We start from the raw sequence: 12,074 nt of genomic DNA, 5'->3' as shown, positions 1-12,074 counted from the left end.
GAATAAAAACCAAAATAAACCAATGGGACCTAATTAAACTTAAAAGGTTTTGCATAGCAAAGGAAACCCTAAACAAAACACAAAGACAACCCACAAGAATGGGAGAAAGTTGTGAATGGAGCAACTGACTGGGGATTAATCATGCAGCTCAATATCAGAGAAACAAACAACCCAATCAAAAAATGAGCAGAAGATCTAAACCGACATTTCTTCAAGACATGCAGATGACCTAAAAACCCATAAAAAACAAAACCCATGAGAAGATGCTCAACTCTGCTAATTATTAGAGAAATACATCATTAAAAATTTATAAACAGTAAATGCTGGAAATGGTGCAGAGAAAATGGAACTCTCCTGCATTGTTGGTGGGAATATAAATATGTACACCCATTTATGGAAATGGAGTTTGGAGGTTCCTTAAAAAACTAAAAATAGAGCTACCATATAATCCAGCAATCCCACTCCTGGGCATATATCCGTAAAACAAAAAAACTCTAATTTGAGAAGGACCCCCACCCCCACCCCAGTGTTCATAGCAACACTATTTACAACACCCAAGACATGGAAGCAACCTAAGTGTCCATCAAGAGATGAATGGATAAAGAAGTTGTGGTCCATATACACAATGGAATATTAGTCATGAAAAAGAATGAAATTATGCCATTTACACCAACATGGAGGAACCTAGACATTATCATACTAAGTGAAGTAAGACAGAGAAAGACAAATATCATATGATATCACTTATATGTGGAATCTAAAAAAGGGATACAAACAAACAAATTTACAGAACAGAAACAGACTCACAGACTTTGAAAAACTCATGGTTACCAAAGGGGACATCTGGTAGGGTGGAGGGTAGGGATGAACTGGGCCTTGGGATTGGCATATGTACACTGAGGTATATGGAATGACTGGCCAACCTCCTCTGTAGCATAGGAAACTTTACCCAGGATTCTGTGATAACCTATGTGGGAAAAACATCAGAAAAGGAATGGATATGTGTATATACATAACTGAATCACTTTGTTGTACAGCAAAAATTATCACAACATTGCTAATCAATTTAATAAAACTTAAAAAAGGATCAAATAATCCCAAATGGAATTTTAAGAAAGATGCTTCATGCGCATGAGTATTTATACTCAATAGATGTAGAAGTGCCAGTCATGGAACACACAGTGCGTGGTTCCCACACTTCTCTCAGGACTTACAGAACCTCTAGAAATGCACTCTCAAGCTCCACCCTCAGTTGAATAAAATAAGATTTATTTCACATTCCCTGGATGATTTTTATGTCTTCTAAAGTTTGAAAACAACTGACCAGAGACTCATGTTGAGGAGGTTGGTAGCTTTTCCCAGCAGCCCCACCAGGCAGTCATGTACACTGACCTTGGCCAAGTGAGACTCCTAGGGGTTCTTCCATGGGTTTCCTCTCCTCCATCACTTACTGAGTTGACCTTTAGTAGCTTAAAGACAGGGTTTTATATTTCTTACTCTTTTTATTTTATCTTATTTACTCTAGTCCATTCTATTTGTTTATTTTAAATTTAAACTCTATCAGTTAGAAAATAATATATACAGCTGACTCTTGAACTGCACAGGTTTGAACTGTGTGGGTCCATCTTGCATGCAGATTTTTTTCAGCAAATATGTACAGTACTACATGGTCTGAAATTGGTTGAATGTGAGGATGCAGAACCTCAAACCCCAGAGGACTACTATGGAACTGGGGTACCCACCTGCAGATTTTGGAATTCCCGCCAGGTCCTGAAACCAGTCCCCTGAGTATGCTGAGGGACAGCTGTTCTAGCAAACACTCAATGAGCTTGTATTGTTAGACACTTGATCTCTCCTTTTTTTTTTTTTTTAAATGAATAAGCTTTATTTATTTACTTATTTATTTAGAGCAGTTTTAGGTCCACAGCAATACTGAGGAGGAGGTGTAGGGAGTTCTTGGGTGCCCCCAACCCACAATGGCCCAGCCTTCCCCATTGTCAACCTCACCCACCTCAGAGGGCCATCTGCCATTGTTGGGTGTAGCCAGGAAGAGATCTCCATTCTGTCCTTGATTGACGGTGCTCCTGACTCACCTGTGTGGTTGAGTCTCTGCCTGCGGGGTCTGTCCCTTGGTAGAGGGTGCTCGAGTCTCCAGCAGGGGCATCTGTGTTCTCCTTGCAAGTCTGTCAGCTTTCCCTTGTGCGTGTTGATGATCTGTTGTTAGATGCATACATGTTATACCTTAGGGATGTGATGTCTTCTTGGAGCTTTCATCCCTTCTCTTTCATCCTGGATGAACCTCCATGCTCAGTCTGAATGCACAGAGCTACTCCCACCTGCTTTGATTTATGTTAGCATGGTGTGTCTTTCTCTGTCCCTTTACTTCGATGACTTTCTAATACACAACATACAGCGAGACTTGATGATCTTTGTGTTTAATTGGTGTGTACTGATGTTTAATCATTGATATAGTTGGCTTAATACCTGCTGTATTTGTTGCTGTTTTTTTATTTGTTCCCCTTATTCTTCGTTTCTATTTTTATCTTCATACCTTTTCTGACTTTTACAGTTTTAACTGAGCATTGCATAGGATTCCATTTTTTTTTCTTCTCTCTTAGCATATCTGCTATACTTCTCTTTGTTACTACTTCTCTTTGTTACTTTGTTAATTAGTTTTACTTTTTAAAGAATTTTCACTCTAGATAATCCAAGTCTTTCTTCAAATTCCCACATCACAGGTAATGCAGGTACCTATAGTAATGAATATTTCTTTTCTTTTTTTTTTTTCTTTTTTTCTTCAGGTTCCCAGGCTAGGGGGTCTAATCGGAGCTGTAGCCACCGGCCTGTGCCAGAGCCACAGCAACTCAGGATCCGAGTCGCATCTTCAACCTACACCACAGCTCATGGCAATGCCAGATCCTTAACCCACTGAGCAAGGCCAGGGATCGAACCCTCAACCTCATGGTTCCTAGTCAGATTCCTTTTTTTTTTTTTTTGTCTTTTTGCTATTTCTTTGGGCCGCTCCCGCAGCATATGGAGGTTCCCAGGCTAGGGGTCGAATCGGAGCTGTGGCCACCGGCCTACGCCAGAGCCACAGCAACGCTGGATCCGAGCCGCGTCTGCAACCTACACCACAGCTCAGGGCAACGCCAGATCGTTAACCCACTGAGCAAGGGCAGGGACCAAACCTGCAACCTCGTGGTTCCTAGTTGGATTCGTTAACCACTGCGCCACGACGGGAACTCCCCTAGTCAGATTCCTTAACCACTGAGCCAGGATGGGAACTCCAAGTAATGAATATTTCTAATTCCCTTGTATCAGTCTGTCATTAATTTCATTTATACATACACAGGTATGTGCATAAACATACATGATAGAATACATTGTTGCCATTCTTTTGAACAAACTGTTCTGTTAGCTCAGTTAAGAATAAGAAAAATAAAAGTTTTGTATTTCCTTTTTTTTTTATCATTTTCTGATATTCAAATTTTCTTTGGGTACATCTGAATTTCTGGTTTTATATCATTTTACTTCTTTCTGAACAACTTCTTTTAATGTTTCTTGCCCTGCAGTTCTGGCAACAGATTACCTCAATTTTTGTTTGAGAAAGTTCTTATTTCTCCTCCTTTTTGGAAAGAGAATTTCATAGGGTACAGAATTCTAGGTTTCAGGGATTTTTTTTTTTTTTCCCCTCTCTCTCAACATTTTAAACATTTCATTCCAGTCTGTTGCTTGCAGTTTCTGAGGAAGATAAGTTAGCTGTAATTGTTTTCCTAACTCCTCTGTAGGTAAGGTGTTTTCCTTTATGGCTTTTTTCAAGATTCTTTGGTTTTGGTTTTCTGAAGTATGAATATGATCCGCCTAGCTGTTTTTTTTTTGTTTTTTTTTTTGTTTTTTTTTTTTTTTTTTGGCGTTTACCCTGCTTGTTGTTCTCTGAGCTTCTTGGTTTTGCAGTTTGGTGTCTGACATTAACTTAGGGGAAATTCTCTATCATTATTGCTTCTGTTCCTTTCTTGCTCTTTTTTCTGGTATTTCCATTCTCATATGTTACACCTTTCATAGTTCACAGTTCGTGGCTATTCTGCTGTTGGTTTTTTTCAAAGTTTTGGGGGTTTTTTTGGTTTTGGAAGTTTCTATTGGCCTATCCTCAAGCTCAGAGGTCCTCTGCCCAGTTCTCTTCTAATAAGCCCTCAAAGGCATTCTTCATTTCTGTTACAGTGTTCTGATGCCTGGCATCTCTTTTTGCTTCTTTCTTAGAATTCCTGTGTCTGCTTACATTACACATTTGCATGTTGTCTACTTTTTCCAGTAGAGTCAGCATATCAATCATAGTTAATTTAATTTAAATTCCCAGTCTGATGATTCCAGCATCCTTGCCATTCCTGGCTCTGGTTCTCACACTTGTTCAGGCTCTTCACACTGTACCTTTTTGTTGAAAGGTAAGCATGGCATCCAGGGTGTGCCTGCAGTGTGAGCAAGTGGTGGTGAGCCGGAGGGGGTGTCTGTAGTCCTGTGATAGGTCTCAGTGTGTCAGTGAGCCTGTGGTTGTGGCCGTAAACTTCCACAGTGGTTCTCATATTCCCTGTTGGTGGGACAGAATGGCCAGAGGAGCCCGTAGTTGGGCATTTCCCTTTCTGCAGAAGGGGTTAGGCTCTGATAAAGCCCAGCAGCCTAGGCTCTGGTCAGTAGTGTCTCCTGGGGCAGCCTTGCTCAGAAGAACAGAGTGCCCCAGAACACTTAAACTGGTACCTTTCTCATCGCCAGGCCAGAAGCATGAGGGTTTCTTTTATCTGCTGTGAGCACCTGGTAGATCCCCTGTACACTGTAGAGTATGGGCCTCCTCTGTTGAGTCTCCCTGAAGTTTTTAACTCTCAGACTTTCCCATAGTCTGAACTGTGTCATTTACAGGTTAGCTTCCCCCCTACCCCCCATCCCGTGTACTGGCTCCTGTACAGGATTCTGCTCTGCTTGGGTGTGGCCCTCTGGATCTACCCTTCTCTCCAGTTCCTGGGGCAGATTTTTCAGTCTGTTCAGCTGTTTACTTGTTGGGATGGAGCTCATTATATGCCAGAGAAGTGTCTGTTAGGTTGGTGTGGTTTGCAAAGCTTTGTGGTCCCCTAGGTAAACACTGTTTCATTAAAGGCAATGCCTGGCATGGTTGGTCATGACTCAAGGTGGGTGTGACTGTATTCTGGACTGTTTATCCATCTCCTCCACAAGTGCGTGCTGAAAAGCTCTATTAAACACTCAACGGTAACGTTACAGTGTTAGCTGCATCTGCACTCACTTCATTTTCAGTTACTTGAGAGTTCATCCTTTCCGCTTCTGAAGTCAACTCCTTTGGGTTGGAAGCGGAAACATGGTAGGAGGAGCTGGACTCAGTTTCCTTTCTGTCATTGTCACAATAACACCAGCTCCAACCCTGAAGCCATCTGTTCCTTCTGTTTTTTTCTTACCGTGAACACGGCTTTGAAAGACTTTGTGATATTTGGCTTTTTGTCAGTCTTCGTTTCTTCTTGTCTTTGCCCTTTCTGACCCTTTTCAGATAGGTAGAGCCATGATGTCAACTGTAATGTGGACAATCTGCCTTTTTTTTTTTGATGTCCTTCAGTAATTCCGGGCTTAGCTGAGCCTCATTTCCTTCTCATGGGTCTTTAGCAATTTCATTATCAGACTCTTTTTAGAAAAATACTGTGTTAGCTAACCCATGTTGAGCTCTTCCTATGTGCTGGGGGCATGTAAGAGCTGTATGTTACACACTCACAGGAGCTCTGTGAGTGATTATTTCCCACACTTGACAGAGTGAAGCTGAGTCAACAAGATGCAGGACATGCCAGGGTCCCCAGTGTGTAGCTGGTACCTGAGGTTGAGACACAGCAGATCCATACTCTTGACCATGTGCTGTACAGCTTTTCAGCACATTTCCTCAAGCTGCAAGTATTATAGCTCTGATCTTAATAAACTGGGTACTATGAAATTTGTAAATTTCATAATTTATAGGAATCCATTTTTACCATGGATGCTTTTATTCATAGTTAACAATGTTGGTAAACACATTTGTTTAGCATCTCGGCTCTGTGCCATTATTTTTTCTGCAACCAATTTTCTGTTGATTTCATTAAAAATGCACAGTTGTTTCTAATTAACTTACAGATTCATCATCTGTATAGCTGAAAAAGGCATAACCTAGCCTCCTGTATTAAATTTTAAGTTAAGAATTTTGGAAGTTCCCGTCATGGCTCAGTGGTTAATGAATCTGACTAGAAACCATGAAGTTACGGGTTTGATCCCTGGCCTTGCTCAGTGGGTTAAGGATTCAGTGTTGCTGTGGGCTGTGGTGTAGGTTGCAGATGCAGCTCGGATCCCGCGTTGCTGTGGCACTGGCGTAGGCTGGCGGTTACAGCTCCGATTCGACCCCTAGCCTGGGAACCTCCATATGCCGTGGGAGCAACCCAAGAAAATGGCAAAAAAAAAAAAAAAAAAAAAAAAAAGAATTTTGACCTACCATTGTAGTTTCTTATTAAAATATCTAAATTTTTCTAGATTTTGGCCTTATTGCAGCTTTTACAGTACAGTTTTTCTGTGTTTTTATTTATGCAAATGTTTTTAGGAGTCTGTTTTTCTCTTGAAATAGAGATGGCATGTACCTAGTGTAAGGTGTTTTTCTGTGAAACCACTTCCCATTTGTTCATCCCGTGCCCATCCAGGATCCCTCTAAATTTATGTGGATTCTGCTCTATGGGTAATGAGCATAAACTTAAAATTGAAAATTGTGTGAATTTTTTTATATTTCCTAGAGTTTGCATGTTTTTCTTTTTGTTTACATAATCTATCTTCCTTCTCTCCTATGCCTTTATATAATTTTTTAAACTAGAAAAAAAGATTGTATAAGGTTTTTAGATGAACTGTTTTTTAGCTACTTTGTATTTATCTCTTCTTGTTAGCAAGTAGCATGGTTAAACAATAAATTCTGGTGCTCACTTCAGCCAGCAGCACATATACTAAAATTGGAACAATTCAGAGAAGATTAGCATTGCCCCTACACAAAGATGACGTGCAAATTGGTGAAGGATTCCATATTAAAAAAAAAAAAAATACAGTGCTGGAAAGGGTGTGGAGAAAAGGGAACCCTCCTACACTGTTGGTGGGAATGTAAAATGGTACAACCATTATGGAAAACATTATGAAGCTGCCTCAAAAAAACTAAAAATAGAACTATCATACAATCCCATGCAATCTACCAATCCCACTCCTGGGCATCTATCCAGAGGAAATTCTAATTTGAAAAGATACATGCACCCCTCTGTTCATAGCAGCACTATTCAAAACAGTCAAGACATGAAACCAACCTAAGTGTCCATCAACAGAGGAGTGGATAAAGAAGATGTGGTACATATATGCAATGGAATATTACTCAGCCATAAAAAAGAATGAAATCATGACATTTTCAGCAACATGAATGGACCTAGAAACTATCATACTAAGTGAAGTTAGACAGTGAAAGACAAACATATGCTATTGCTTATGTGGAATTTTTAAAAGAGAATACAAATGAACTTACTTGTAGAACAGAAACAGACTCACAGACTTTGAAAAACTCAAGATTACCAAAGGGGACATGTGGGAATGGATGGACTGGGGACTTGATATTGGCATATGCACACTGAGTTATGTCGAATGACTGGCCAGTGGGGACCTGCTGTACAGCAGAGGGACCTCTACCCAGTATTCTGCGATGACCTACATGGGGAAAGAATCTGAAAGAGAAAGGATGTGTGTACACGTATAACTGAATCATTTTGTTGTACAACAGAAAGGATCACAACATTATAAATCAACTATATTTTGGTAAAACTTTAAAATTAGTTAATAATTAATTTTAAAAAATAAATTTAAACCCCACTATCTCTTCCTCCCGGTGAAGGGGCAGCCTGGGCTGCAGGTACTGGGATGTTTCATGGAGCTCTCAAGCCCGTAGTGCCCTGAGAGCTGCACAGCTGAATCATTAGGTAAGGACCATGGGCAGGTAACTCTGATTGATAAGACGTTAGACAGTGAAGGGGTGTTTAGATAGCCTCGCGTGTGCTCTTGTGTTCCGTCGGTAACTAACCATGCTGGTTATTGTTTCAGGGTGTCCATTCCGCCACAGTGACCCCGAGCTACTGAGGCAGAAGCTGCAGGCCTATAAGATCTCCCCCACCGGGATCGCCCAGGTAGGGGGGCTCTTTCTCACATATCCCTTGTCAGGCCTCGGCCCAGACACCCATCTGGTAGATTAATTCAGCTAAAGCTCTAGCTTTTCTGGTTTAGACACCTTGGAATTTCTAGTTCATTTGTGAGGCTGCATTTTTCTTCTTAGTAGTAAAGAAGCTGAAAACCTTTTTTTCCTCTCAATTTATTTTACTATCTCAATGGAGTGCATTATAAAAAATAAGATCTTAGAGGAATGCGTTGAAGCTTATCAATGAAGCTGAAAGTTAATGACGTCATATTTCATTTTGGAAACTTCTGGTTCTGCATGTAAGTTAAAAGCAGAGGATAACACAGTGTGACCTGGCTGAACGTCGTTATTTACTGTATCAGGTCCACACTTCTGAGGCCAGTTCATTAGGTCAAACAGTTGATCAAAATACTTTGTCTTGGAGTTCCCACTGTGGTTGGCGTCTGGCGTGCTGGCATGCAGGTTCGATCCCTGGCCCAGCACGGGGTTGGGGATCTGGCATTGCCACAGCTGCAGCTTGGATCTGATCCCTGGCCCGGGAACTCCATATGCTGTGGTGCGGTCAAAAATGAAAAACAAAAAAACTTTGTCTGGTAGACAGTGTAGATTAAAAAAAAAAAAATGCTCAAATGTAAAACCAAATATCTAAGAATATGTCTTTTAGTAGATATGCTTTTAAAAAATGTGTGACCTTGTAGAGATGCCGTCTTTGGTGTGCTCAGTGAGTGGCCTGGATTTTTATGGAGTTCAAGGCACTTCTGCTCCCTGAGCTTCAGCAGAACAACATACATTTTAGAGCTGGAGAATGTATGATCTAAATCATTATGTATCATTAATTCTTTCTTTCTTGGAGAAAGTCTTCACCCTAGAAAATGCCACTGTTCCCACTGTCTCCAGAGCTTAGTGTGAGTGTAGCTGATTCAGTTCCAGCCCTGTGGTGGTCGGTCCTCTGGGAAGGCAGTGCTCACCGGGCTGTTAGCGATGCAAGGCAAAGTCAGGTGTAGACCCTGCTCCCGCAGAGCCTAGAGGGAATGTGTGCCAGCGCAGGAGAGAGGCACAAATGGACCATCTGGGCTCTTCTGAAGATGGGGGTCCTGGAGCACCTTCTGGAAGAGAGGCTCTTTGAATAAGGCCACGGAGGGGTGTGGGGCGGTGGTGTCAGGAAGGAAAGCAGGAAGTGCAGAGGTTTATTAGGGTCTTGAGCTCAAGATCCTGATGGCACCTGGACATCAACACAAACAGGAAACTAAAAAGAAGCCGTCGGTTGGAGAGATTCGGGTTAGAGCTGGGACGGTTAAGTGGCAGACAGGCTGTGGACCTGTAGTGCCTTAGAGAGGTTACGCCTAGGCATCTGATACTCCTTCGGTTAGAATTGTGTAACTGTGGGGTTGCCAGGGATGGAAGAGAGCTCGTCGCGGGTTATGGGCTGTAGGACGCAGGTGCCTAGGGGCACACAGCTGCTAAGTGGGAGCAGAAGTGGAAGCCAGGCCTTCCTCCTCCGTGATTTCTGTCCCCAGCCCCAGGCTGTGTTGGAGCGGACTGTCCTGATCTTCTGTGGGGAGAGGGCATGAGAAGCAAAGGCCACCACTCAGGATGGGAGCTGGGTAGCGCTTCCCTGGGTCAGGCAGGAGGAGGAAGTGCATCAGTGAGGATGGGGGAGAGCAAGGAGGCACAGTGCTAGGAAGGGCAGGGGACGGTTCTGAGGGGAGGGTGTGGCCCACCGGCTCCTTCGGCACAGACGAGGTGGGATTAGGATTGAGGAGAGGCGACCAGATTTGCTGAGAGGTGTCAGTGTGGCTGTGGAAACCACAGCAAGATCACACGATCGCAGTCACTTAAAAGGTGAATGAGGAGGCCCTCCTACCTCAGCAGGTTAAGAATACAGTTGTCACCGCTGTGTGGCTCTGGTGAGTTCGATCCCTGGACAGGCAACTTCCACATGCCACAGGTGCAGGCAAAAAAAAAAAAAAAAAAAAAAAAAGGAAACAAGAAAACATAAAGAATGAATGAAACAGGAGTTCCCGTCGTGGTGCAGTGGTTAACGAATCCGACTAGGAACCATGGGGTCGCGGGTTCGGTCCCTGCCCTTGCTCAGTGGGTTAAGGATCCGGCGTTGCCGTGAGCTGTGGTGTAGGTTGCAGATGCGGCTCGGATCCAGCGTTGCTGTGGCTCTGGCGTAGGCCAGTGGCTACAGCTCCGATTCAACCCCTAGCCTGGGAACCTCCATATGCCGCGGAAGCGGCCCAAGAGATAGCAACAACAAAAGACAAAAAAAAAAAAAAAAAAAGAATGAATGAAACAGTGGATTGGATTTGCAGCCAGGGAGCATGTTTCAGAGAAGCTGCCAGGGAAATGGGTGTCCCTGTATCACTGGGAACCTTGTGGGTGTGTTTATATGTTTGGGCTGGAGGAGACCCGAGCCTTTATGTGGGAAGAGGAGAGAGGAACCCGTCAGAGAGGGTGGGCTTGATAAAGACACACAAAAAAGGTAATCCCTCCCTAACCCAGCAGAATTCACTTCTGCCTCCATCACACCATGACCACACTGCGTGACTTTGCTCCATCTTTTCCTCTGGTTTTAGTGAGACCTTCAAGTAAGTCTTGTTATACAGAATTTTTAAATTAGAAAATTTTCCTATAATGAAAATTCAGGACTTACTCTCTTAACTTTCATATATAACTTACTGCAGTGTTAACTATATTTATCATGTTCTACATTACATCCTTAGTAATTATTTGTCACATAACTGGGAATTTCTGCCTTTTGACTGCTTTCATCATCCAGTTTCTGTTCCCCCAACTCCACTTCTGAAAACCACAAATCTGATCCTTTTTTCTGTGAGTTTGTTGGTTGGTTGATTGGTTTGTTTTTGGTGTATAATTGATCTATAACTCTGTGCTACATCCTTGGTACACAAGAGAGATATTTCTTTTTTCTTTTTCTTTTTCTTTTGGTCTTTTGTCTTTTTAGGGCCGCACCCGCAGCATATGGAGGTTCCCAGGCTAGGGGTCGAATCAGAGCTGTTGCTGCCGGCCTGCACCACAGCCACAGCAATGCCAGATCCATGCCACATCTGCGGTCTACACCACAGGGCATGGTCACACCGGATCCTTAACCCACTGAGCAAGGTCAGGGATGGAACCCACAACCTCATGGTTCCAAGTCGGATTCATTTCTACTGCGCCACGATGAGAACTCCAAGATATTTCTATTTATTTCAAAATGATGCTCATTACCATCTGTCACCATACAAAGATATTACATAGTTTGATTATATTCTGCACACTGTACATTTCGTACCTGTGACTCATTTATTTTGTAACTGAAAGTTTATACCTCTTCATCTCCCTGTTTCTCTTGTTTCCCCATGCCCTCCGTTCCAGGAAACATCTACTTCTTCTCTGACTATATTTCTGTTCAGTTTTGTTGGTTCATTTTTTTAAAATTCCACATATTAAGTGAAATCGTACAGTTTTTCTCTTTCTCTGACTTAACTTCAGTAAGTACAGTATTTCTGGGTATATCCATATTGTCACAAATGGCACATTTTCATTCTTTTCTATGGCTAATATTCTAGAATATTATGTGTACACATACTACTCCTTTATCCATTCATCTGTTGATGGAAACCTCATAAAGAATCACTTTAAAAACAGCAACCTAGGCTATTACCCTGTTGATGGTGCATCTACCGTAGTGTCTGGTCTGTGCTCAGAACTGAAAGGCCTGAGGTGGTGCCCTGCTTGCTGAGGTCTCGTAGCTGATGGCAGGAGCAGAATGTCAGCCTCTTCTGGGCATCCTCCTGAGCCCAGCTCCCCCAGGGCAGCTTGACGCAGGCTGGGGCTGCGGTCT

The 12,074-nt window shown here is 42.6% G+C and overlaps 1 protein-coding gene across 3 annotated transcripts in view; it reads left to right on the top strand.

The window, feature by feature from the left end:
* PRIM2 (primase (DNA) subunit 2) overlaps positions 1-12,074 on the top strand; it is a 292,008-nt gene that overhangs the window by 250,741 nt on the left and 29,193 nt on the right. For 2 of the 3 annotated variants that reach the window (XM_021098097.1, NM_001244164.1), the window contains 1 exon segment: positions 8,131-8,213. The exons of the other annotated variant lie outside the window; for it this stretch is intronic. In XM_021098097.1, coding sequence (XP_020953756.1) covers positions 8,131-8,213 — 83 coding nt within the window. 3 annotated transcript variants of the gene reach the window in all.

Source organism: Sus scrofa, chromosome 7 (genome assembly GCF_000003025.6).
Source record: "Sus scrofa isolate TJ Tabasco breed Duroc chromosome 7, Sscrofa11.1, whole genome shotgun sequence".
NCBI classification, from domain to species: domain Eukaryota; kingdom Metazoa; phylum Chordata; class Mammalia; order Artiodactyla; family Suidae; genus Sus; species Sus scrofa.
Note: the sequence above shows the minus strand (reverse complement) of the source record. Positions and strands in the feature narration are given on the sequence as shown.